General features: G+C 45.6%; 1 protein-coding gene across 1 annotated transcript in view; it reads right to left on the bottom strand.

Moving 5' to 3' along the window:
- Window positions 1–4,070: 4,070 nt before the first annotated feature.
- LOC120913278 (AP-1 complex subunit mu-1) overlaps window positions 4,071–26,891 on the bottom strand; it is a 61,427-nt gene continuing 38,606 nt past the window's right edge. The window contains exons 7-12 of the mRNA XM_040323119.1: window positions 25,825–25,967; window positions 24,444–24,515; window positions 18,412–18,570; window positions 15,271–15,396; window positions 14,289–14,364; window positions 4,071–4,906 (exon numbers count right to left, since the gene is read on the bottom strand). Coding sequence (XP_040179053.1) covers window positions 4,884–4,906; window positions 14,289–14,364; window positions 15,271–15,396; window positions 18,412–18,570; window positions 24,444–24,515; window positions 25,825–25,967 — 599 coding nt within the window. The 3' untranslated portion in view covers window positions 4,071–4,883. The remainder of the gene's footprint in view (window positions 4,907–14,288; window positions 14,365–15,270; window positions 15,397–18,411; window positions 18,571–24,443; window positions 24,516–25,824; window positions 25,968–26,891) is intronic.

Here is a 26,891-nt window from a genome sequence, read left to right as displayed (position 1 = left end):
AATTCACCAACCAGCATACATTAAAAAAAAAAATAGCATTTTTGTACTCACCGTAAAATCAATTTCTCTGAGTTCATGGACAGACACAGCAGCATTGACCTTAGGGTTATGTACCTTTTCTCTATGAGAGACTAGGCAGAAAAAACAGCACTTTTAGTGTTAAAAACACTTTTCAGTACACAGATGTGCGTGACTTCCGTCCCCGAGCTTTGTGTGCCCCCTTGATTGACATATGCCGTGGCGTTGTCAAACTGGATTCTGACCGGTCGGCCTTGTAGGCCCAGAGACAACTTGAAGGGACAACTTGATCGCTCGGAGCTCCAGTACATTGTTTGGAAGACGGGACTCCTCCTGAGTCCAACGCCCCTGGGCTGACTGGACACCCCAGCTGGAGAGGCTGGCATCCGTTGTGATCACTGTCCAGTGACACGGCAGAAACGACTTTCCGTTTCCGAGTACCTGAGATTTCAGCCACCACACTAGGGGAGGACTTGGTCAGTCGACTCACCCGAATCTGGTAATCCACAGACGAAGGAAGCTTGTTCCATCGTGACAGAATCTCCTTCTGTAACACTCAAGTGTGGAATTGGGCATACGGGACTGCCTCGAAAGAGGCCATCGGACCCAGTACTCTCATGCAAAAGCGAAGCGACACCCATTTCTGGGTCACCAACCGCTGCACCGCAGAGTATGCAGCTTTTCTGCTGGGAGGAAAACTTTTGCCTCCGAAGAATCCAGGACCAACCCCAGATACTCCAGCCACTGAGACGGTACTAGTACCGACTTCTGTATATTCAGTAGCCAACCGAATTCCCGAAGAGTCTGACAGGTGATAGACACGTCCTCTTCTAACTCTGAGCTTGAGGAAGCTCTCAAAAGGTCGTCCAGGTATCCCATGATAGCGCTGCCGCAGCAGGGCCAGAATCAGGGCGAGCACTTTGGTAAAAACCCGAGGCCAGGCCGAACGGGAGGGCCACAAATTGAAAGTGGTCCTCCCTAATCGCAAAACGCAGAAATCTCTGGTGTTTTGCACATATGGGGATATGCAGGTACGCGTCCTTGATGTCCAAGGACTCTAGGAAATCCCCCTGATGGAGCGCCGCTATTACTGAGCAGATCGACTCCATCCTGATCTTTTGTACTTTGACAAAGCAATTGAGGGCCTTGAGGTCCAGGACTGGGCGAACCCCGTTCTTCTTGGGGATTACAAACAGATTGAAGTAAAACCCCTGAAAGCGTTCCTGTAAGGGAACCGCCACAATCACTCCCCTGACCAGCAGATCCTGGACAGCCCCTGACAGATCCTTCAGGCGCCCCGGAGGAAGCCGGAGGTTGGAGGGAAAAAAAATCTGTTTGGCAGACCAGAGAGAAATTTTATCTTGTACCCCGAGGAAACTACTTTGCAAACCCAACGGGCGGAAAGAAGAGACCTCCACCGAGCCGTGAATCCGGCCCCCACCCGTGTTGTGGGCGGGGGCAAACCTTCAGGCGGAGGCAGGCTTGTTGAGCTTGCGGTACCAGGTGCGCTTTTGTCCTTCAGTGGATGTCTTAGCACCCTGAAAACGTTTTCCTGTCGCACTTGGCGAGTGAAAAGACCGCTTGGGGGGTAGTAAATGGAGGGCCCTTGCCTACGGCGAGGCTCCTTTCCCTTCCCAGACTGCGGGAGCAGAGTGCTCTTACCGCCTGTGGCATCCTTTATGATGTCATCCAGGGAAGCCCCAAAAAGCCGTCCACCAGGGACTTCTTAGAGGACTGGTCCGCAGACCAACACTTCAGCCACACAAGGCGGCGTAGTACCACCGCAGAGGCCCTGGAAAGCAAGGGAAGTGTATCCATGGCTGACTCACAGACACATTTTAGACCTTGGACCAACTGGTTGGCCAGGTCAACGCAGGTCTCAGAAGCACCCTGCTCCTCCAGCTCCTGCACCAGGGACTTAGCCCGTTCGGTAAGAGTCTGACACCAGAGCCCCAGCCAAAACCGGTCTCACTGCCGACCCCACCACTGTGAATAAAGAGCAGGCCACAGCCTCAGCTCTTCTGTCTGTGGGGTCCTTAAAGGCGGGAGCCCTTTCCGCAGGCAACGTGGTAGCTTTGTTCAGCCTGGACACAGGGGGGTCCACTGACGGAGGAGATACCCTTTTGTGGGTAACGGACCGCAAAGTACTTTGGTACAGCAAAAGCTTTCTGCGGCCGATTCCATTCCTTGTATAACAAGTCGTCCAGATACGGAACACAAGGAAACACTTTTGCGGTGCGGGGTGGTTTGCGGAACCCAAAAGGGACCAGCGTGTCTGATGCCTCCGCCAAATCCTCAAGTTTTAGAGTATCCCGCATCGCAGTGATAAGAGCTCCCACAAATTCCTTATCCTGCTTTGACCCTGAAGCAGAATCATCCTCACTGTCCGCGTGGGTTAAGTCTGCATCCTCTGACATGACGGAAGTGTGGTCAAAAGCAGAAGCAGCACTTGATTCGGCGTCAGAGACATGCCCAGAAGCAGGCTCAGAGAGGGGGCGCTTTTTACCCCCCTTCTAGCCACTAGCCGCTTCCATCCTGGCAACAAACGCCTCCAGGACTGCCGTCACAGCATCCAGCGAGGCCGCAGGGGCACTAAGGGTTAACTCTGGCATGAGTGGGGAAGACACCTCACATGAGGGCCCTGGTGGTTCAGACTCCATGCTGCCCACCACGAAAAAAAAATGTTGCCACCTTCGTAAACAGACCCAAAAACGGGACCCACCGGTCACCCTCCAGGCTAAAATAGAGAGCAGGAACCCCCGGGGACTCACAACCCAGGACAGGCTTTACTGCTGAGCAGAGCTAATAGAGAGTGCTGCTGTGCCGTGTCGTTTCCCTTCAGAGAGAAGCCGCGGTGTGCGTGCCGTTATTTCAGGCACTAGAGGCCAAAGAATTTCCAAAATGGCCGCCGACATGCAAAAAACAGCATGCGGGCTACAGTAAAATGGCCGCCGAATGCATAGAACCGCAGCTCCGGCAAAATGGCAGCCGTACACGTGCAGAAAACAGTGAAACACAGACAGAGCACCTCAGTAAAAAATAGCCCCAGTACAGCAACACACAGTACCCCCCAGCAGGACAGCCCCCCCCCCCCGGCAGTCGAAGAGCCCCGCCACCCAGAAACGGGGAAGGAGGGAGAGGAAAGCAGGGCGCACCCTCAGTCGACCTCCCCAGGAATGCACCAGCCGAAATCACCCCGCCGAAGCAAGGGGACACTACTTAACCGTCCTGCGACCACCGGCTGGAGGCATTCCAGACAGAACCAACGTCCGCATGCGGCATGGCTGTCGGCCCGACACACTGTGACAGCCATAGAGACCGGTCATATGTGCGCCCTGGAACATGTAGTTCACCGGCCGCCCCTGGAGCAACAGGACATGTCGTGGACGGCCTAGTAAAAGACCGGCACACGCTCGATGGCCGAACATGGGACGACTACAAGGATTCAAAATCCAGCCTGTAACCCAGTCGGCAGTTGATAGAGATCCCAGGATCCAAAAAGCAGGAACAAAAAAAAAAATGTAAAAATCGCAAAAAAACTCCAGAGCACAGGACTCCAGGAAAAGGCCAAGCTCTCCTGACACTAGGCAGATGAAAACTGAGGCTGGATGCTTCCAGAGAGTGGGATGTACCCGGGGGACACGCCCCTATGGGCGGTGCTGTACTGAAAAGTGTTTTTAACACTAAAAGTGAAGTTTTTCTGCCTAGTCTCTCCTGGAGAAAAGGTACATAACCCTAAGGTCAATGCTGCTGTGTCCGTCCATGAACGAAAGAGAAAAAAGGACTTCCTCTCTCACCGCCCGAAAGAACAATCAAGCGGCTGACCAGACACTATGATTGTTCTTATGGTGCAGGGAATCACCGGCTGAAAAAGACAATATCTGAAGGATGCCTACATGACCAATACGATTGCCATTTTAGATTTGAGCATGCTTCTAAACACAGTGCTTGAAAATGGTTTACTAAATGCAAAAACTTAGACCTTATATGGCCAATCAAACAAGGACTGGATATTGAAAAGAATAAAGCTGGAAACATATTATATAAATCAGTTGAATTCTGATCACATTGCTTTTATTAAATGTAATTTAGAAATATAAAGCAAAGCCATCATAACATTAAAAGGAAAAAAAATATATATCAAAGGCTTGGTTTCTGCATATTTTATTTTTTTTCAGAACTGAAAACAAATATAATGGTCCCTCAATTTAGGGGGCTGGTTTGTGAAATAACCTAATAGCTTATATGGTAATCAATACTGTGATATCTAAACTTTAAATGTTTGGTGAAAGCAGTAGTAGCACATAAATACTGACAGAAGCCCTCATATGCCATATTTATTCAAAGCTGGAGAATGACGTTTTTTTTTTTTTTTTTTACAAGGTATGCATTCACTCTCTCTTGTAACAGATATCCAAGAATAGAGGTGTTTTTTTTTTTTTTTCTACAGCAACATAAACCTACAAATTATGCTAACAGAAGTTGAATTTTGGAGAATGGCACTTTAACACAGGCACATAGCAAAGATCTAGTTGGCAAGATACTGAAAGAGTAGTTGTAAACATATCTGTATTATAGGCCTGTGAAACCACAAAGTAAAATACGGAAAAAAAGAGAAAAAAAAAAACTGGCCATGCAGAGAGTATAAATGTGTTTTCAGTCAATCAAAAAATGTCACCATATGTAGTTAATCTGTATGACTGAGAAGTATGGACCTTCTCTGAGCAGCTTGTATACTAGAACTTGTAACCTTCAGTACTTTCCTTATTTGATCCACACATCACCTAACTAACCAATATTCCATATAATAAGAGAACTACTAAAAAAAAAAAAAAATTCACAGAGGACCAAGGATGCCCAATTCTTTACTGCGTCCGAAGTTGATAGTCTGGAAAAAAAAAAAAAAAAAAAAAGAAGGAGAAAATAAAATTAGTAATTTCCCTGGCTGTGAAACTTCTCAAATAGTCCACATTACGGCTAGTGTGCAGCACGGCATGTCAGATGTTTATTATGTGTTGTCTTTTGTAGATGATCTTGCTTGTGTGCAATAAGCCCATAAAGTGAATCAGTCACAGAGAAAAATACATGTGTAAAAAGCCAGTATAAACATGAGGGCTCAATACAAATGTTGCTGTAACACCATTCAGAATTTGTCAAAAAGACACAAAGGAACTGGAAATGTCACAGAGATAGTGGAAAGACCAAACATGGTATATATTGCAAGGGGAGCTACAGCTATGTTCCTCTCTTCCCAATAAAAGGTATTTGGGATCACGCAATTAAATTTACTCCCACTCTGCTGTTACTGAAACATGGCCTGCCAGCAATAGTTTGTACACCACCTATAAAAAGCAGTTCAGAGATAGCTGAGAGAAATATGTGCCAGAACACAAATGCTGTGTGCATAAATACTATTGGTACTTGCTGGGCCACATATGTTGTAACTGCAAATGCGTTGTGTCCGACCCAGTAAGTACATAGGAATATCTAAGTGATAAACCCTGCCTGATTAAGTCACCATTGAATACAAGGCATAGTGGGGAGAGAGAGAGAGAGAAAAGAGAGGGAGAAGAGAGACAGAAGGAGAAGAGAGAGACAGAAGAGAGAGAGAGAGAAGGAGAGAAGACAGAGAGAGAGAGAAGAGAAGGATAAGAGAGAGAGAAGAAGAAGAAAGAGAGGAAGAAGCGAGAGAGAAGAGAGAGAGAGGGCTCTGACTGACATTAGTACTAGAAACAGTCTTGTGTGCCCTGCAACACCTCTACTGCCCTGTAGCAGTCAGGGGGGCATGGGCAGAATAAACAGCAACAAGGGGCATAACCAAAACAAAAGAAAAGATAGGAACTAAGGGAGACAGGGGGAGCAAGTAAACAAAAACCTCCCCCAGCCACTCAAAAGGACCCTCTACCAGGACTCTCATTTCACACTGCAGGGCCCCAGTTGTCCCAAAATCCACCCATCTGGATGGGCACAGCACTAGGGTCTTTAGGGACATGACTCGCCAATTGGGGATTGCTGCCATGGACCTGAAAAGCACCCTGTCAGTCCTCAAAACAATATAGAATTGTAAAGGGTCCCACGTACAGGACCCAGTGTCAAAAGATCCTATTACGCGTCGTTCCTCACATGTCAAAAGCGGAGCGAGTCTGGGTACCATTCCCTTTGGCAGTAAGCCATAGGCAACAGATTCGACTAAACTAGTGTCCTGTTCCCCAATGGGCCGACTTGAAAAAAGCTAGCTGGACAATATGAGTATCTAGTGCAGAGGCAAAAAATTCACTGCTTAAACTCACTTTCATAAGCTATAAAAAAAAGTGTTTATTTACATAACCATAGTCATTTTCAGCTACGAGATTGACGTTTTTACCTTCATTAGACCCCTTGCATACAGGGTCGTTCAGGAGCGGTGTCCAGACTTTCTGCAGGCTGCCTGTCAAGAACTAAATGCTGTACTGAACGGTAGCAGTGTTTACAGCCCTGTCATAAATGCCAAAACCATTAGATACAGTGCACAGCCCTGTCTAGCCGCAGCATGCAATAGACAGGCTACCTGCAGCGGGGCTGGATGCTGAATCTGCCCCTCTTGATTACACTAAAGCACCAGGAGGAACGCACTGTAGCTGAATGGCCCAGGTCAAAGGGTCATTATAGCCCAATGAGTTTAGCATTGTGTTCAAAAATAGAGAAAAGGATTTTAGGGCGAGTACAAAAAATTCTGAGTCCATGGACGGACACAGGTCCTTAAATCTTGACAAGTGGGTTATGTTCCCTGTTTACGGGAGAGGACTAGGCAGAAACATGTTAGATAATTAAGTGGTCTTGCATAGCAAGAGCACTTATTGTTATCTCACATATATATTATTATTATTCTTATAGCCAAATTTGCCCCCCTAACTCCTCCCACAGTTTTTACACTACATAGACGAGTAATATATCGAATCGTGCGGATTGTTCCCGATCGGTGGGCTATTACTGTGTGGAAAATTTCGCCGAATCGTTTGCGAAATATTGTAATTTTTGCGGCAAAATTTTCCCATAGGAATGAATGGGGAGCGGTAGAGTGTGGGATTTCTAAAAATGAAAAATCATTACATGATTTGCAAACTGCGACCACACCCTCATTTTCAAGCCGACCTACACAAATCTTATATCAAAACGTTCAGCTATCCCTGCTGCCTCCACACGTGTTCACGGCTAAGTGATTGATCAAACCGTTTTCACAATATGATAATTTGTTTGCAACCTACGCCATCCATTATTTCAATGGAAGTCAATGGAGGTCAAAGTTTAGAAAACTAAAATCATCTTTGGAATTTGTAAACTGCGACTGTGCCTTCAATTTTATTATTTCAGAGACATACTATACATCAAAATGTAGGTCTGGGTCTTGTGATTCGTAAAATATAAAGATATTCGCTGTACGATTCATAGTTTTTAAAATACAACCATTTGAATAGGACAAGTATTTAAGAAAAATCCAGGATCTGAGTCTCTGCTTAGAGGCTGCATGCTTATGTTTACATTGGTTTCCTAGGAGACGCTGAGGTAATAAAAACTCCTCACGCACAGCTGTAAGGGGATTTTATAGCTCCTCCCACACAGTTGTGAGGTAGTTGTGAGGCGTTTTCTGTGAGGTAAATACCTTCATACACACAGTTGTGCGGTAGCTGTGAGGTGTTTTCTGTGAGGTAAATACCTTAATTTGAAGGACAAGTATTAAAAAAAAAATCCTCAATTTCTGCTGTGTTTACAGAGAGCCTGCAAACCAAACAATTGGTTTCCTAGGAGACGCTGAGGAGTTTAATAACACCTCACAAACGGCTGTGAGGTGAGTTGGCTCCTCCCACACAAGGCTGAGGGAACTTTCCTCTGCTTGCAAGGGTCTCAAACTGGTGGCCCTCCAGCTGTTGTAAAACTACAAGTCCCATCATGCCTCTGCCTGTGGGAGTCATGCTGGTAACTGTCATTCTTGCAATGCCTCATTGGACTTGTAGTTTTGCAACAGCTGGAGGGCCGCCAGTTTGAGACTCGAGTGTGTTTGCATATGTTTACATTGGTTTCCTAGGAGACGCTGAGGTAAAATCCTTCATACACACATCTGTGAGGGCTTTCTATAGCTCCTCCCACACACTGTGAGGTGATATGGCTCAGTTTTTTTTTGGCTCTGCGTAACTTCTGCATGCTCTGCATATAGCAACCATACATAGCAACCAGTCCATAGCAACCAGTCCATAGCAACCAGACCATAGCAACCAGTCCAGAGCAACCAGTCCATAGCAACCACTCCATAGCAACCACTCCATAGCAACCACTCCATAGCAACCACTCCATAGCAACCACTCCATAGCAACCACTCCATAGCAACCACTCCATAGCAACCACTCCATAGCAACCACTCCATAGCAACCACTCCATAGCAACCACTCCATAGCAACCACTCCATAGCAACCACTCCATAGCAACCACTCCATAGCAACCAGTTTTTGATGGGGCAAATAGGATGGTGCAGTTTTGATGGGGTAGTTTTTAATGGAGCAGTTTTTGATGGGGCAATGGACCGAACTGGCTCGACACACTGTTGGATCACATTTACATCTCCAGGGGCACCGTCTCCAGTCAGGAGTATTGGTGGAGGCAAGACCACGCCGCACAATTTCCCCAGAAATTGTATCTTTTCTAGTTAAATACATGTTACATTAACAGAGTTGAACAGCCCCGCCCAGGGGGCGGTCCCTCTAGACATAACCCTCCTCGCTGCAGTATGCAGCCTCAGTTCGTAACAAGCAGTACAAACCTAAAAAAGGAGGGGTGGGTGCTGTGTCCGTCCATGGACTCAGAGAAAAGGATTTTACGGTGAGTACAAAAAATTCTATTTTCTCTTATCGTCCATGGACGGACACAGCTCCTTAAATCTTGACAAGTGGGACGTCCCCAAGCAGTATCAAAAACGAGGGGTGGGAAATATATCAGTAAAACCAATTTTAACTTCACCCCAAAACAAGCAGAGCTCAACGGAGGAGGTGCAAGTTTAAACAGCCGCCGGCAAAAACTAGCGCCCGAAAAAAGCATCAGAAGATGCACTCACAGAAACCATGTAAATTCTGGACAAAGCGTGAACGGTCGAGCAAGTCGCTGCCTCGCACACCTGTGAGACTGACGCATGATGTCGGAAAAAACCCAGGAAGCACCAATTGCCCTGATCGAAAGTGCCCTGACCGAAAAGGGGGACCGTCCCTTAAGAGCATAGTCCTGTATGACAGCCTGCCTGATCCACTGAGACATGGTGGTCGACGAGAACGCCAGGCTCTTTTGTGGACCAGACACTGACACAAAAGACAGTCAGAACTCCGAAACAGAGCCGTAGTAGGCTGGTACATCCGCAAAGCGCATACCACGCCTAAAGTATGAAAGGCAACCTCCGTAGGATGCGCCGGCCAAAGACAGAAGGATGAAAGAACAATGTCCTTATTCCGGCGAAAGGCCGAAACCACCTTCAGAACAAGGGAAGGTCGTGGGCGCACCCACCACCTAATCCTTATGGAGGATCAAGCATGGCGGCTTGCAAGACAAGACCGCCAACTCAGAAACCCCTCTAACAGAGGTAAAGGCCACTAAAGGGGCCACCTTCTGAGATAGTGTCAAGAGAAAATCTCTCTGATGTTTCCAAAAGGAAGGTTCCTGAAGAACCGAAAGCACCAGAGTCAAAACTCATGGGGGAAGAGATGGGCCAAGAGGGGAAAGATATGACAAACCCCCTGCACACAAAAAGGGACCCACTAGGGAACGGGCCACAAAAAGGCCACTGAAAGAACACAGCCAAGGCTGAAATCTGCCCCCAAACGGTGCTTTAAGCAATTTTTAGATCCACTCCAAGCTGTAAAAACAGCAGGACCCTGGACAGAGTACGTCCGTGGACGTCACTCCATCCCTTCGCACCAAGAGATGTAGGCCTGCCAGGTGCGACGGTAGATCCTCCGGAAGAAGACTACGGTGCCCTCAGCATTGTTGAGATGACCGAGTCAGACAGACCCCGGTCACTTAAGTCTGGCTTCCAATAGCCATGTTGAGCAAGTCAGTGACTGTACAACAGGAGGAAGTATGGGACCTCGAGACAGAGGGACCTCCCGCCCTGGCAACCCGCCAGAGTACCTCCGCTACCAGGCACCCGATATCGGCATACCAAGGACGCCAAGGTCAATCTGGAGCAATTAGAATCATCGGATCTCCTCAGCCTCCACTCTGTGGAGCAGCCGAGGAAGCAACTACAATTGAGGAATGGCAAAAAGTCGCCAATACATACCCCGCAGGGCCACCAGCGCGACTTGCGCGTCTGTACCAGATCACTAGACCTGGCCACCAACTTCGACACCCTTGCGGTGGAGACGAACGGCCAGGAGATCCATGCCCTGTGAGGCTCACCTCCTGCAAGAGAGCCAAAACACCCCAAGCACAAAGACCAGTCGCCCTGGTCCAGCATCTGGCGACTCCCGTAGTCAGCCTGCCTGTATACCTGATGAAGCCACGGCCGTGGCGTTGTCCGGCTGAAACCAGATCGGATGACCTTGCAACCTCCTCGACCACGAGGCGAAGCATAGTCTGATCGCCTAAAATAGTAGGACAATGAAGGGTAGACAGCACCTGGTATTCCCAGGCGGTCTCCCACCCAGGCAATAGCCAGGCCCGACCCTGGGTAGCTACCGAGACCAGACCAGACGCAAGTCCAGCGACTCAGGGCCGACTGGACCCCCCAGGTTCACAACCCATAAAACACCGACCACTAGAAGGAAGAAACAACTTCCCGGACCGAAGAGTCTGGGATCTCTGTCACCAACTCAGAGAGACTCCGACTAGGTGGCGCACCCGAATCTGATTTCAGAGACAAGAGATTTTTACCACCTGGACAGTATTTCCCCTGGAAAACCAGAGTGTGGAACTGGGCATACAGTACTGCCTCGAAGGAGGCTACCCACAGGCCCCGGACCAGCAGGCGCCCGGACAGAAGACCGATTGCGTGATGCCAATACCTTCACCGCAGACTGAAGAGTCTGCAATTTCTCCAGGGGGAAGAAGGACCTTTGCCACCGGAGTCCGGATCAACCCTATATACTCCAACACTGAGTCGGAAACTAGCATGCCCAGGATTTGAACCCTGGGTCGCACACATGGAGGGCAGGCTTGCTGCCACTGAGCTACACCTTCTGGCCTAAACGTTTAACACCCACCCGAATCTTCGGAGGGTCTGAATGGGATTAACGCATCCAATATGTCTGAGACAGAAGCTGCTCTCAGAAGAAAGTCGTCCAAGTAGCCAATGAGGCAAAGCCTCGCTGTCCCAATAAAGTTAGGATAAGTGCGAGCTCCCAGCTGAAAACCCATGGTGCAGACACCAGATCAAAAGGGAGGGCCACAGGCTGACAGAGACCCTCTCTCATCACGAAGCACAGAAAAAAAAACACTGTGACATGCGCAAAACGGAACATGCATGTATGCGTCCCTGATGTCCGAGGATGGAGCGCAGCTACCACCAAACGAATGGATTCCATGCGGAACTACCCGACATTCACAAAAGGTATTTAGGGCCTGAAGCCCATAGAAAACCCCAAACCTCTCGTCCTGCAGGAAAGGTAAAATTACCCCGCAGCTGAGGAAACCCTATCTAGTACTTCGAAGAGACCACCTCGCAGACCCACTGGTCGGAGAGCAGGGAGGTTTCACCGAAATGTGAACCTGCAAGCCGCCCCCCCCCCCCCCACCTAGAGACAGGGAGGGAAGGCTACATACATTGGCAGGATTTGGGTGCCGGCGTGATCGGCTTACGCACCCAGGGACGGATTAGTCCCCCAGCTGGGCCTTTGATGGCCTGGGAGGGTTGCCCCTAAATAATACACACACACACACACACACACACACACACACACACACACACACATAGTGTGTTTGTATATTATGTAGGTGTATGCACACATGCCTTTGGAGGAAACCGGAGTACCCGGAGGTAACCCAGGCAGACACAGGGAGCGACAATGCAAGCTCCAGGCAGATTGGCGTCAGTGTCCGGATTCCAACCAATGACTCTCTTGCTGCCTAATAATGGAGTTAACCACTACACCACTGTGTGCATAAAACCATTCTGAAACAGAAGCCCTGGATAACAAGGGCGCAGCATTCAATGAAGCATCACAGACCTATATGAGGCCCTGGACCAGCTGGTCTGCTAGCCTAATAACTTCGGGAGAGAGTCGGTGCTCCTCCACTGTCTGGGGCAAAATGCTCACTCCGTGAGTTGTATACAGCACTAGGGGTCAGGACTACTCCAAGATGGCCGCCGAGCATTCAGAACGTGGCCACAGGAAAATGGCCGACCTCAATGTAAGCTGCGCCATAGCGCGACTACAACAAAATGGCTACCAATGGGAGTTTTCAATGTAATTGAAAAACCTCCCAAAAAATGGCGCCAGCGCCGACTGAGACCCCAGAGTAGTGGCCACAATAGTCCGCAAGTCAGACCCCAGCATGGTAAACATGGAACGGGGGTCAGTACTTCGGATCTTCTAACAGTCAGATCCATACAAGCGGGAGTTCCCGCAATAGGGAGAGTGGTCACCTATACATGACACCCGGAGGGTCCACCACCGGAGAAGAAGCCCGCCTTTTGAAGCTCTTCTAAAAGGGGCACTGAACCGCCCGGCGGTGAGGGACTACAAAACCCCCTCAGCGAGTGTTCTTATTCCGCCTCTTAGAAATTATGAAAGAAGGACACAGAAGGAAAAAACCTACACAGAGCGGTGTGATCCAAAAAAGACCAAGCCCAGCTGCACTATCCAGCTTAAGAGAGTCCCTTGCAGCAGTGAGAAGCGCACCCATAAATGCCTTATCCTGCTTTTTTTTTTTACTACCCAGGTACATGGTCCATGGCTCCATAACAGAGCATTCCCCAGGGGATAACGGGGGAAGGGGGCACTCTTTTACCGCCCGTCCGCAGTCCACCCCCACCCTGGCACAAACGTGTCAGGACTAACAATAAAACCTCTGTGGGAATCCCAGGTGCTAACACCTGCTGCCACCACCAGCATGTTGGGGAAGGACCCAGATACTGACTCCAAATATTAATAATATTTACATAGTGTGTATGTATAATATGCACACCTGTCCTTACAAATAAACAAAAGCTCCTAGAGCCCTATTCAGTGCCTCCTATTCAGTGCCTCTCACCCACTTGCTGCGCTGATCAGGGATACCCAGGGGACTCGCCTCAGGAAGAGACTGCCCAGTGCTGCCGTCCGCTCTCAGCACACATCGTGTGAGAGGAAAAGAAGCGTGAGGTAACTGTGCGGCATCTGCAAGGACCTGTGTGCCAAATAGCGGCAAAATTCTGCGTTTAAACAAGAAAAGCCTCCTAGGGCTTTTTAACAGTGAAAAGCCCCATACAAAAAAGAAAAAAAAAAACACAGGTCAGATAACACTGTCCCCTCAGGAAGGCCCCCGCCTCCCTGACAGCAGCAATGTTAGCAATGCAGCAAGGGAAAGGGAGCAGGGAAGGGAGGAGAAGAGGACCCCCGAACCCCAGGAATGCCCAGCCATACCAACCCACCGAAGCGGGAGGGACTGTACTTCCCCGTCCGAGCGAGGACTCGCTGACGCATTCCTGACAGAACTACAACCGCAATGGAAGTAGCTGTCGGCCCGGTCCACTGTTAGTGAGACAACACCACAGCCCAGTCATATGTGGACCTCGGAGCAAAGCTCATCGGCCACCCCCAGGACTCATGGGGTATGGCGTGGCAGACCCAGCCTCTTTGCAAAGGTGTGCCCACGCTTGCTGGTCGAAATGAGTAGACTACAAAAATCTATATTATCCAGCCTGTCTCTCAGCCGACAGTTGAAAGAAGATTCTTCAAGAAAAAGTAAAATAAAATTTCTCCTCAGGGCGCTAGGCCCAAAGGGAGCCATATGTCCTTCTCCTTGCTAGGCAGAACGAAACTGAGGCTGCATGCTGCAGTGAGGCGGGTTATGTCTGGAGGGACCACCCCCTGGGCGGGGCTGTTCAACTCTGTTAATGTAACATGTATTTAATTATCCAACATGTTTCTGCCTAGTCCTCTCCTGTAAACAGGGAACATAACCTACTTGTCAAGATTTAAGGAGCTGTGTCCATCCATGGACGATAAGAGAAAACTGAATTATTTAAGTTGTTTACATTTAGATATAGACTGTAAATTATCTATAGCGGTTGTCAAGCTATTTTCCTGTGCCCTCTGCACATATCAACTTACCTCCATTCTGGGTTATATATCGCACCCATGGCAACGCTTGGTAACCGCTCTTCTCAATTATTTTCAAGTAACGAACCTGTGAAAAGAGTTAAAAGGTTGCTTAAAAAATATTGTACCACTAAAGTAGCTAAAATGGATAAGCGGTGTCCCATACTTTTTCCATGATCCATCCAGTGCCTCCACAGCACAATAACAGCGCATTTTTATGCATTCAGTTGTATTGTGTCAGGTTAGGCAGCCTATTCAAAAATAAATGGGCTATAATGCACCTCAATGCCCAAAAGTTTCAGTCCTGCTATATACTGAACAAGTTGGAGTACAATAACCCCAGAATTGATGTCAGCGAGTGCAATATCAACCCCCAGTATTGGTGTCAATGAACGCAATCATTAACCCCTAGCATTGAGGTCAGTGGACACAATAACACCACAAAATAATGGTGTCAGTGGATGCAAAAAACCACCCCCAATATTTGTGTCAGTGGATGCAATAACAAGCCCCAACATTGGTGTCAGTACTATTAACCACTGACACACACACACACACGGAAGCTGGCAGTTAAATTTAATACCCTCTTTGTCCCAGTATTGGTGGTCAGTGGCAATGAGCATTACCCCCATTACCCCACACCACATTGATGGTCATGGCAGTGGAAGTTAAACACACCCAACACCCACCCTTCCCCCCACAATGGTGGTCATGGTTAACATTCCCCTCCTTCACTGGTGATCACACCCTGATGTGCCACTCTTTCTGCCCAGGCCAGAACATTACTTGTACGGTGGGCGGAGAGGACTCCACCTACAATAGTTTTAGTGTTGGGTGCTAGAGCACAGACAGCGTTCCAGTGCCCCCGGCACCCTGCTGCTACTCTGCTTCCAAACCTTTGCTCAATAACTTTCTACCTAGTGTTGGACACCGGGGTTTTGCTGTAAAAAAATGAATATTAATAATAATAATTGGATAAGCAGCTTGTGCATACCTGGATTCCAGAAGTGGTAAAATAAGGGATCTCAAACTTGACACTGATGGGTGGTTTCCCCTCTTTGTCCTCTGCTTCCACACTAGGGAGACCAAAGTGCGCTCTCATGAGATATTCCTTTCCACCCTGCAAAACAGATATGTATAAATGTTCATATAACATTTAATTAAATAAAACAAAAAACTTTTTATGTGCTTATTGGAAAAGTCCATTTGAGTCAGGACACCATTTTGCGCCAAATGTGCTGTGCTTCCACATATTAAATGTAGCCTATGGCACTCATTATTAAAAGCGGGCAAGACAACAGACAGCACTATTGCATTGCCTATGCCAGATTCCAAGTTGTTTCCCCAGGACGCATAGTTTAAAAGTCTCCTTTGCTACTTTTCCTGTCGATTCAATTTAAAGAATGGAGCAGATAAATCCGTAGCCCCTGGTTATAGTCGATAATGAACATAATCTAAAAATGGTCCCAGTTTTCTGAAATAAGGGCAATCATTATTTTCTGACAGCATGGTTATGTAAAGTAACGTTTTAAATGTTAATGCACTCATTTTGTTCTAAACAAAAAAAGAATACATTTTGTCTAAATCAGAGGTTTGCAATCTGTCATCTTGTGAGCCAAACATGTTATAGACTGAACTGAAAACAAAAAGTGCTAAATATACACGTTAAATACATTAATAAATGGCCTTCATGCTTATGGGAATTGTCATTGGTGGGTTACCAGGAAGTTAATCAAAGATAACTGGTTGCTACTAAAGACTCCAGATGCACTATCTAGAAATCCTCTAAGCCAGGGCTGTCAAACTCAATTTCATCGCAGGTCGCATCAACATTATAGTTCCCCTTAAAGAGCTGGTTGTATTTGTTATACTATATAAATGTATTTACTCTTTATCATATTAAATAATTGCCTCTGTATTTGAACATTACTGGTTTTAGTAAGAAATTAAAAGTATTGGATTTTTGTTTTGTTCTTAGAGAATCATATTTGCCTAGGTGGATGCAGCATCTGTCCCCCCCCCTGCCAGCTCGGTCGGTTCTCACAGCTCTGTGAGCAGAGAGCTGGTGACTGTCAGTCACTGGCTTTCTGCTCTGAAACCCCCCCCCCCCCCCCACACGCTCACTGGAGTGCTGAGCTGTGGAGGAGGCAGGAGCAGCCGGCTTAGGCTCTCGGGGGCTTGCCAAGAGGCTGAGCCGGGTGTCGGTCAAGGCTAGTGGGCGGATCCCCGACCACATGGTCACGATCCTTCCCGAGCCTGGACCAGCTCTGACGTCGGCCAACAGCAGGCTTCATCCCACTGTCTGCTGAAAACAGGAAAACAGGTCACAGGAGTGCAGAATGAACTGCACCCCTGTGACCCACAAGACAAGTACAGCCAAATGAGCTTTGGCTGTACTTCTTTAAGGCTTAAAGTGGTGGAGCAGCCCCCCTAATACTTACCTGAGCCTCATCTTAAACCAACAATGTTGCACAAGAGCAATGGCTGTCCAGGGACTCTCCCTCATTGGCTGAGACTGCAGCTGTCAAAGTCAGTAAACTATTGAGGAGAGTGAGGGAAGGGACCGAGCCACGGCCCTGCATCTAACTGGACATACAGAGCAGCATCAAGGCTCCAGTGACCGCATAGCAAGCTGCTTGCTGTGCGGGCACTCGGCAGGAGGGCGGGTCCAGGAGCGCTGGCAAAGGACCCGAGAAGAGGAGGATCTAAGCTTCTCTGTGCAAAAACAGGTTTGTTATTTTTAAACAAAATAAAAAAACGGGACTTTATAGTTGCATAGTAGGTGAGGTTGGAAAAAAAAGACACAAGTTTAACCTATGTGTGTGATTTTATGTCAGTATTACCTTGTATGTTGTGGTCATTCAGATGCTTATCTAATAGTTTTTTTGAACCATCGATGCCCCCCACATGTAATATCACTTTAAGCTGTGAAGAGCAAAGCCCACACTCCTGTAGCAGATGATGCAAGTCTATAAAGGAGGGTCGCACACTGCTGGTATCATCCACATGAAACTTTATTGGAGACTGCTCAGAGAGCAAATTTTCTAAGGATAAGAGCTGCTCTCCAGGACTTAGACTGGGAGGGAATATTGCCATCAACAATAAGTTTAAAAGGCTAAATATTAAACCTATGTGGCTCATGACCAAAGTTAAAATGGCTATAAATAATAGAGCTTTTAAAAAACAAAAATGAAGGAACACTATCATCGTTTAAATGTTACAAAAAATTTAAAAGAATATGTTAAAAGATAATCAAGGACGCAAAAATTCAAAACAAATGACAGATTGCAAAAGATAGGACAAACCCCCAAAAATTATTAAAATATATTAATGGTAAAAAGGTCAGGTCTGAGCATGTAGGCCCCTTACAAAATAATCTAGAGTGGGTGACTGGGGACAAAGAGAGGACAATTTATTAAATACTTTCTTCAGTTCTGTGTATACAATGGAGCATGGGGGAGCTCATGTCCATAATGGGGGTGGGAGTGACACAGCCTCAAGTCCACAATGGCTCAAAAGTGATATGGTCCAGAAATATTTAGACAGAATAAAGGTGGATAAAGCACCTAAACCTGATGGCATCCACCCACGGATCCTAAAAGAATTTAGCTCTGTTTTCAAGGCCATTGTTTCTAATTTTTAGGGACTCGTTAACTGGAATAGTACCACTGGATTGGCGTAGGGCCAACGTGGTGCCTATATTTAAAAAGGGATCAAAGTCTTTACCAAGTAACTATAGGTAGTTTAACTTATATAGGTGGGAAGATAGTGGAGAGTTTAATAAAAGACCACATAGACGATTTCTTGTTTGGAAAAAAATTAATTTTAAGCAGCAGACAGCATGGATTCATGAAAGACAGAAGTTGTCAAAACAAAAAGATTTCCTTTTACAAGGTGGTAAGTAAAATTCGGCAGAGGGGTGGCTGTGGACGTGTTACACCCGGACTTTGCAAAAGCGTTTGGTTCCCAAGGTTCAGTGTTGGGACCCTTACTTTTTGTTATCTTTATAAATGATATAGGATCTGGGATTAACACACACACACACACACACACAATGCTACTCCCATTTATGTCAAAGAACTGAGATGAACTGGTCTTTAAATGTAATCACAATTGAAATGCAAATTTTTCTTACTGGGAAAGACTTTATAGACCAAACTATCTCGCTGTTTTCTGGAACCCACTTCACACTCCCAACTGTAGTCTTGAACTTGGGAGAATCAGCATCGTTTGGAACTGGAATGTGAATCTCCACATTATTGGCAGTGGATCTCCTTTTGAACTGACTTTTAGCCTATAAACAAAAAGAGCAAATAGACCATAAGTATTTTATGAGAATGCATACGTTCCTGTAATTTGAAAAAAAAAAATTATTACAAATGTAACATTAACCACTTAAGCCCCGGACCAATATGCTGGCTAAAGACCCAAGGGGTTTTTACAGTTCGGGACTGCGTCGCTTTAACAGACAATTGCGCGGTCGTGCAACGTGGCTCCCAAACAAAATTGGCGTCCTTTTTTCCCCACAAATAGAGCTTTCTTTTGGTGGTATTTGATCACCTCTGCTGTTTTTATTTTTTGCGCTATAAACAAAAATAGAGCGACAATTTTGAAAAAATGCAATATTTTTTACTTTTTGCTGTAATAAATATCCCCCAAAAACATATATAAAATTTATTTTTTTCCCTCAGTTTAGGCCGATACGTATTCTTCTACCTATTTTTGGTAAAAAAAAAACAAAAAAAAAAAAACGCACTAATCGTTTATCGGTTGGTTTGCGCAAAATTTATAGCGTTTACAAAATAGGGGATAGTTTTTTTTGCATTTTTTTTTTTTTTACTAGTAATGGCGGCGATCAGCGATTTTTTTCGTGACTGCGACATTATGGCGGACACTTCGGACAATTTTGACACATTTTTGGGACCATTGGGGCATATTCTTAAAGATCTGAGGCGGCGGAACGTATGTCTTTTGCGTTACGCCGCCGCAAGTTTAAGTGGCAAGTGCCTGATTCCCAAACCACTTACCTGTAAACTTGCGGCGGCGTCGCGTAAAGTCCACCCGCGCAAGCCCTCCTAATTCAAATGATCCTGGTAGGGGGCGTGGATCATTTAAATTAGGCGCGCTCCCGTGCCGATCGTAATGCGCATGCTCCGTCGGGTAAATTACCCGACGTGCATTGCGCTAAATGACGTCTCACGAACGTCATTTGTTTTGACTGTAACGTAAATGGCGTCCAGCGCCATTCACGGACGACTTACGAAAACGACGTTAAATTTTCAAATTTCGACGCGGGATCGACGGCCATACTTAACATTGAGTACGCCACCTAGGGGGCATGTTTATCTTTACGCCACGTATCGCTTACGGAAACTACGTTAAAACACTACGGCGGGCAAGCGTACGTTAGAGAATTGGCGTGACTAGTCATTTCCATATTCTACGCTGACCGCCACCTAGCGGTCAGTGTAAATATTGCAGCCTAAGATACAACGGCGCAGGCCGTCGTATCTTAGGCATGTTTAAGTGTATCTCAGTTTGAGAATACACTTAAACATAGGATCGGACTTACGTCGGCGTATCTGCTGATACGCCGGCGTAAATTATTTGAGAATATGGCCCACTGTCATTTTCACAGCAAAAAATGCATTTAAATTGCATTGTTTATTGTGAAAATTACAGTTGCAGTTTGGGAGTTAAACACAGGGGGCGCAGTAACATTTAGGGATCACTGTGTATGTGTTTACTAGTGTAGGGGGGTGTGGCTGTAGGACTGACATCGATCGAGTCTCCCTAATAAAAGGGATCACTCGATCGATGCGCCGCCACAGTGAAGCACGGGGAAGCCGTGTTTACACACGGCTCTCCCCGTTCTTCAGCTCCGGGGAGCGATCGCGACGGAGCGGCTATAAACAAATAGCCGCGCCGTCGTCCCGGATCGCTCCCCGAGCGGACCCGACCTCCGCATGTACCGGGGGGGGGTCCCGATCGGACCCCCCACCCACGTCTAGGCAGGCACGTACAGGTACGTGATTGTGCCTGTCCGTGCCATTCTGCCGACGTAAATGTACATGAGGAGGTCGGGAAGTGGTTAAGTCATACATTAGCGCCAATTATCAAAGCTAACCCACCAGGATGAAGATCCTTACTTTACAAAGTAACGGTTCTTTTCAAAGTCCAATTGGATACAAGAATTACAGTCACGTAATTAAAATAAAGATCCTAATCCTTGTGTTAAAGCTTTGTGGACTAAGCCTAAGGCCTTTTAAAGGAAAAGGGGAATACTGACCTATCTGTACATTCCTTATGACATTCATAGACAATAAGCTGCCCAAAGAGCAAGAATTGCCAAACTTCGGCCCTCCAGCTGTTGTAGAACTACATATCCCATGAGGCATTGTAAAACTCTGACATTCACAGACATGACTAGGCATGATGGGAAGTTCCTGACCAACTGGAGGGCTATAGTTTAGAAACCTCTGCCTTAGAGCATACTTATAACCCCACCCATTCAATGAAACTCCAGTTTTTATAGCAAGAAATATGGGATCAAGACAGAGGAGAGGGGCCTGTACTCCAAAAGAAGGATTTATAGGCAAGTCAAAATTCCTTTCATATTTATTGTACAGTACAGGACTTGTATTCATAGACCATGAGACGTACCCAAGCAATAGATTCAGGTGTAGGCAACACAGCAAACATAAAACTGCCAACAGGAAATTAAAGGTTAAAAAACTGTTAACAGTTTGAAGCACCTTGCAGCCGAAGCTTGCATCACCTGGGGCCTTCACCCGAAAAAAAAAAAGAGGAAGGCTGTCCATATGGTTGTAGGCCCTGCAGAGGAGTTGCCTGATCCACATGGTGATGGTAGAGCGGGAAGCAGGATACAGTACCCTTAACCCTCATGCTCACATAGAGAACAAGGAGGGTCTTGGTCTTGCAAACAGAGACTATGGCTGCCAGGTAGTCCCCGACAGCTCAGACCACATCCAGGCAATGTAGGACAATTTCTTTGTCATGGTTTTGGGCAGGACAAAAAGGGGAAGAAACAATATCCTCACTGAGGTAAAAAGGACCTTGAAATGGTTGTAGACCCTTCCATATATCCAGTGATGTGACAGGCCTCAGGTGATGCACAGAAATAAGACAAATCCTCCTACATAAGTTGTACCTATCTATTTGCAGCCCTCTCTTCTCTACATCTAAAGTGCTGAATTATAAAGCATGTCAGAGTTCAGGGGAAAAAGGGGGCGGGGGCTGAAGTTTCACTCTGCAGAGCTCAGTGAGAAGAGCTCCGAGAGCCAATTGGAGGGAAAGAACACATCCCCCTTTGCACAGGAACAGAGCCGATGCAGTCAATCAGCGGGAGATCCCCCTCGTCACCAAAATTTTTTTTTAGTAAAGTAGTTATTGACAAGGGGTGGAAGTAAATTTATGCTCAAATATCAAAAAGGTCAAGGAGGTATTGATAAAATCTACACAGTTAGGTAATGGGCGACATGGAAAGTCGTTCACAGGAATCAAAGCATGAAACCCAATCCCCCAAATCTTGCGGAATTTAGCAGAACAACCTCTGACCTCAAAGGTTATTCTATAAAGGGGTACATCAAAGGACATTTTAAGGACAGCCCCACGTACATACACTGTGGCAAGGTTGGCCCTTAACCACTTAAGGATCGGGCCTATTTTTTAGACTCAGTGTTTACAAGTTAAAAATCAGTATTTTTTTGCTAAAAAATGACTTAAAAAATAAATATAAAAACCTTTTCCCTTAAAAATCTCCATAGGCGATGTTTAAAATGTCTACAGGTTACCAGTTTTGAGTTGCAGAGGAGGTCTAGAATGATTTCTTTTGCGCCAACAATCGCAGCGATACCTCACGTGTGGTTTGAACACCGTTTTCCTATGTGGGCGCTACTCATGTATGTGTTCTACACGTGACCTCGGCAGGACTAGTTTGCTTTAAATTATTCGTTTTTTTTCTCATTTTACTTTTTATATTGACACTGTCCTTTTAAAAAAACATTTTGGGGTCATTTTTATTCCTATTACAAGGAATGCAAACAAAAAGCATGACAGGACCACTTAACCATTTAAGGACCGCCTCCTGCAGATATACGTCGGCAGAATGTCACGGCTGCGCACAAGCACGTACCTGTACGTTCTCTTTAAGTGCCCAGCCGTGGGGCGCGCGCGTCCCGGTTCGAACCCCTGTTACCGCGGCCCCCGATCCCCGCTGGAGTCCCGCGATCGGTCCCCGGAGCTGAAGAACGGGAAGAGCTGCTTCACAGTGGCAGCTTCATTGATCGTGTGTTCCCTAATATAGGGAAACACGATCAATGACATCACACGTCCAGCCCCGCCCCCAACAGTTAGAAAAACATATGAGGTCACACATAACCACTAGGGGGCGCTGTATGGGTTAACTCCTAAACTGCACTGTCATTTTCACAGTAAACAATGCATTTTTATAGCATTTTTTGCTGTGAAAATGACAATGGTCCCAAAAATGTGTCAAAATTGTCCGATGTGTCCGCCATAATGTCGCAGTCACGAGAAAACAAAAAAAAAAAAAAATCGCCGCCATTAGTAAAAAAAATTTATTTTTTTATAAAAATGCAATAAAACCATCTCCTATTTTGTAAACGCTATAAATTTTGCGCAAACCAATTGATCAACGCTTTTTGCAATTTTTTTTACCAAAAATAAGTAGAATACATATCGGCCTAAACTGAGGGAAAAAAAAGTTTTTTTATATATATAGCAAAAAGTAAAAAATATTGAATTTTTTTCAAAATTGTCACTCTATTTTTGTTTATAACGCAAAAAATAAAAACCGCAGATGTGATCAAATACCACCAAAAGAAAGCTCTATTTGTGAAAAAAAAAAGGACGCCAATTTTGTTTGGGAGCCACATTGCACGACCGCGCAATTGTCAGTTAAAGCGAGGCAGTGCCGAATCGCAAAAACTGGCCAGGTCCTTTACCTGCATTTTGGTCCGGGTCTTAAGTGGTTAAATATGAAATCTGGGGTCTAAAGAGAACTCAGAGCTCAAATTTACACTAAAATGCAATAAATAAATAAAAAATTGGGCAGAAGTGACGTTTGACGTCGCTTCCGCCAGTCAATGCTAAGGAGCAGAGTGGGGGCCATCTTACCCTCACTCGGTAGCTAGCCAAGCAGGGGGAAGGACGCGATAGTCTCAGCCGATACCGGCGAGTTCAAGTAAGCGACGGAGACCCCCGTAGTGCGGCGGGAGGCGGCCCCCTCTCCCGCCACCCGATAAAAGTGATCTTGCACCTAATCTGTCGCAGAGACCACTTTTATCTGAAATCTGCTGCCATAACGATATTCCTCTTCAAAGAACCGATGTACAATGACGGCAGGGGGGTCCGTAAATGGTTTAATGCAAAATCACGAACCTGTACGCGATTACTCTGTGGCTGCCGGGACCCGCCGATCGTTCACAGGAGAGGCAGAACAGTCTGCCTATGTAAACAAGGAAGATGAAGATGGAGATCTTGTGTTTCTGCTAGTCACAGCATTCCCCCCACAATTAGAAAGAACTCCCCAGGAGCACCCTTTGATCACCACTGATGTTAACACCTTCCCTGCCAGTGTCATTTATACAGCAACAGTGCTTATTTTTTAGCACTGATCACTGTATTGGTGTCACTGGTCCCCAAAAAGTGTCACTTGGTGTCAAATTTATCCGCTAAAATTCGCTGATCGCCACCATTACTAGTAAAAACAATAAAAATAAAAGTCCATAAATCTATCCCATAGTTTGTAGGGCTATAACTTTTGCGCAAACCAATCAATATAAGCTTATTGGGATTTTTTTTCTTACCAAAAACATGTAGCAGAATACATTTTAGCCTAAATTGGTGAAGAAATTCGATTTTTTTTAATTGGATATGTTTAGTTTTATAGCAGAAAGTAAAAAATGTATTTATTTTTTTCAAAATTGGTTGGGTCTTTTGTTGATAGCGCAAAAAATAAAAAACGCAGGAGGTGATCAAATACTACCAAAAGAAAGCTTGATTTGTGGGAAAAGACAGACATCAATATAATGGCCTGGTCAGGGAAGGTGTAGAACCTTCCGGAGCTAAAGTGATTAATAAAAGGACATCTTAAACAACCAAAATAGTAATAAATTAACAAACCTTGATCATGTATTCAATGCGACTATGGGAATGCTTTTCGATAACAGATTCAATCCAAATGAGTGGTTTCACCTGAAAAAAAGAGTATTCAAACCAAATAAAAACCTTAGATTTCTCCCAAAAAAAGGTTATTTTTTACTGTTTATGTTTCAATACAGAGATTTCCCTGGAGAAGCAACGGGAAATTAGGGGGGGGGGGGGGGGGGGAAAAAATATCCTGAAGCGCTACAAAGGACTATAGGGTCATGTATGATTAGATGTAGCTGTGACGTAGACAATCCGTGGTCGATAATGATCAAACTTAGTGCAGCTGGCACACCACTGGAATAATGTGGAACAAAAAAAAAAAAAAAAAAACTATAAGTAGCCCTCTATGAGTAAGAACCAAAAGTGTGACTTCTACACTTTGGCTCTTGCTCAGAGTGCTGCTTATAGTTTGTTCCACAGGAAATTAGGGGGAAAAGTCCCAAAGTGAGGGAACTTTAATACTTAGTTGTCACCTGAACATTTGTCCTCATCAGATCACCCCTTTCTATGGTAGCAATTCTGTTGGCTTTGCCCTCACTTTCTGTTTGTGACCAAAGTTCTTAACGCAAATATATGAATCTCCCCAATTCAGACAAAGACAACAAAAAAAATAAACAATTCTAATCCCACTTAATTCTCTCTAAGGCTGCATTCACACATGATCGCGGGTGAAATCGCAGCAATTCTTTCCCGCGATTTCAAGTGGCTGCAAAACGCGTTTTGCAGCCATATGGAATTGCGATCACGTGTGAATGCTGCATAAAGCTTTTTTCAAAAATATGCCATCTCAACATACACTTTAGTTTGGGGCACATGTTGACAGTGATATTTTGTAAGTAGACCATGAAACATTTGACATCTGTGAGAAAGGGTTCATAATCCAACTCATCGATTTGAATTACTGCAGCACTTTCCCTCTTTAGAAGTGGTATTCGAGGCCAAAAAATAAAACTGGTGCAGAAAGTGATAGGGAGGTAGTTATACAGACTTCTGATATGCTAGGTGATCGACTGTCTCTGGCTTCAATTCTTCTTAAATCGCTTACTTGGAGCATTTATACAGCAAATGAGGCCAGCGGAAATCCTAATCTGTGTACCTGTTCCAAGTTAGTGTAATAAAGGATCAGCAATACATCCCAGCAACTACCATTGCAAAAGGTAAATGCTCATTAAAGCGGAGAATAGACTAATCCATCTCCACTCTGTCCAAAACCCCAAAAAATATAAAAAAAAGTTTGTCTTTAGCTACACTTTAAAAACTTAAAATCATAGCATTTAAAAATAAATAAAAACTGCTATAGCACTTGTGTGGTACCACATGCTAGCACAATTTTGTAATATACAAGGACACTTGCATGAGTGTTTAAGCGGTAGGACATGAGCTCAAACTCTCCATCGGGAGGTATGAAGGATATAGTCCTGTCATTTTCAAATCTGGATAGGCGAACACACTGGTGAAACTTGACATCTTCAAGCTCCACAGACTTGCTCTTCCCACCTAGAAGAATGTAAATCATACACACAAATTAACCCTGGTCAGTTCAGTTACAGCTCCAAGCAAGACCTTTAGACATGCATTTTATGTGTCAGCATTTACTGCTCAACTTACTTTTAAGACTAAAGTGTAGCTATATACAGAATGATTAAACAGATATACTTTTTGTACACAAGGTTTTATATTATAGCGCTTTTACATCATAAATGTTCTAGCATTATGAGTATCCCACTGGCACAATGTCAAGGTGTATATAAATCATAGGCACTGCAATAAACTGATAGACACTACATATAAAGCTTCACTTTTAAATGTGTGTTACATAAAGAGCAGTTCCTCCCTAACATTTGTTAAATCTGCTAAATGCATAAGAGGCATGCTAAAAGCATGAAACTGAGAATGTGGCTGCTATACACGAAACAGAATATTTATGATTAGCAAAATCATCTTCAAATCAGAATTACTAGAATGCCCTCCACCTTTATCCTGGACAAAAGGCAAGGAAGAAGCTGCAACAGAGAAAAAAGGCATAGATGGAGTCACAAGGGCATTCAACACAAACGCCTGAGGATTCCTGGTCCAAGAGTAAAACATGTCCAGCTTTTTGTGGAATCTGGATGCCAAGAGATCCCCACCCAGCAACCCGACTGCTGACAAATCTCTGTGGACCATTTCCCCCGGATGAGCCGTCGACTACTGAGAAAGTCCGCTTGCCAATTTTCCACACCAGCTGAAAGGGAATGTGTAGTTCTGCCCACAGTGCCCAGTAGAAAAATCAAGTTTGCTTTTTCCTAAGCGGTACAAATTCTTATCCCTTCTTGATGGTTGATGTATGCCACCACCATGACATTGTCCACTGCCCCCCCCCCCCCCCCATGGGAAGACCCGGAAGGCAGATATACCAGTGCAAGCTAGAAAAATCCAGAA

This window comes from Rana temporaria, chromosome 1 (assembly GCF_905171775.1).
Source record: "Rana temporaria chromosome 1, aRanTem1.1, whole genome shotgun sequence".
Classification (NCBI taxonomy): domain Eukaryota; kingdom Metazoa; phylum Chordata; class Amphibia; order Anura; family Ranidae; genus Rana; species Rana temporaria.
This window is presented reverse-complemented; position numbering and strand designations above follow the sequence as displayed.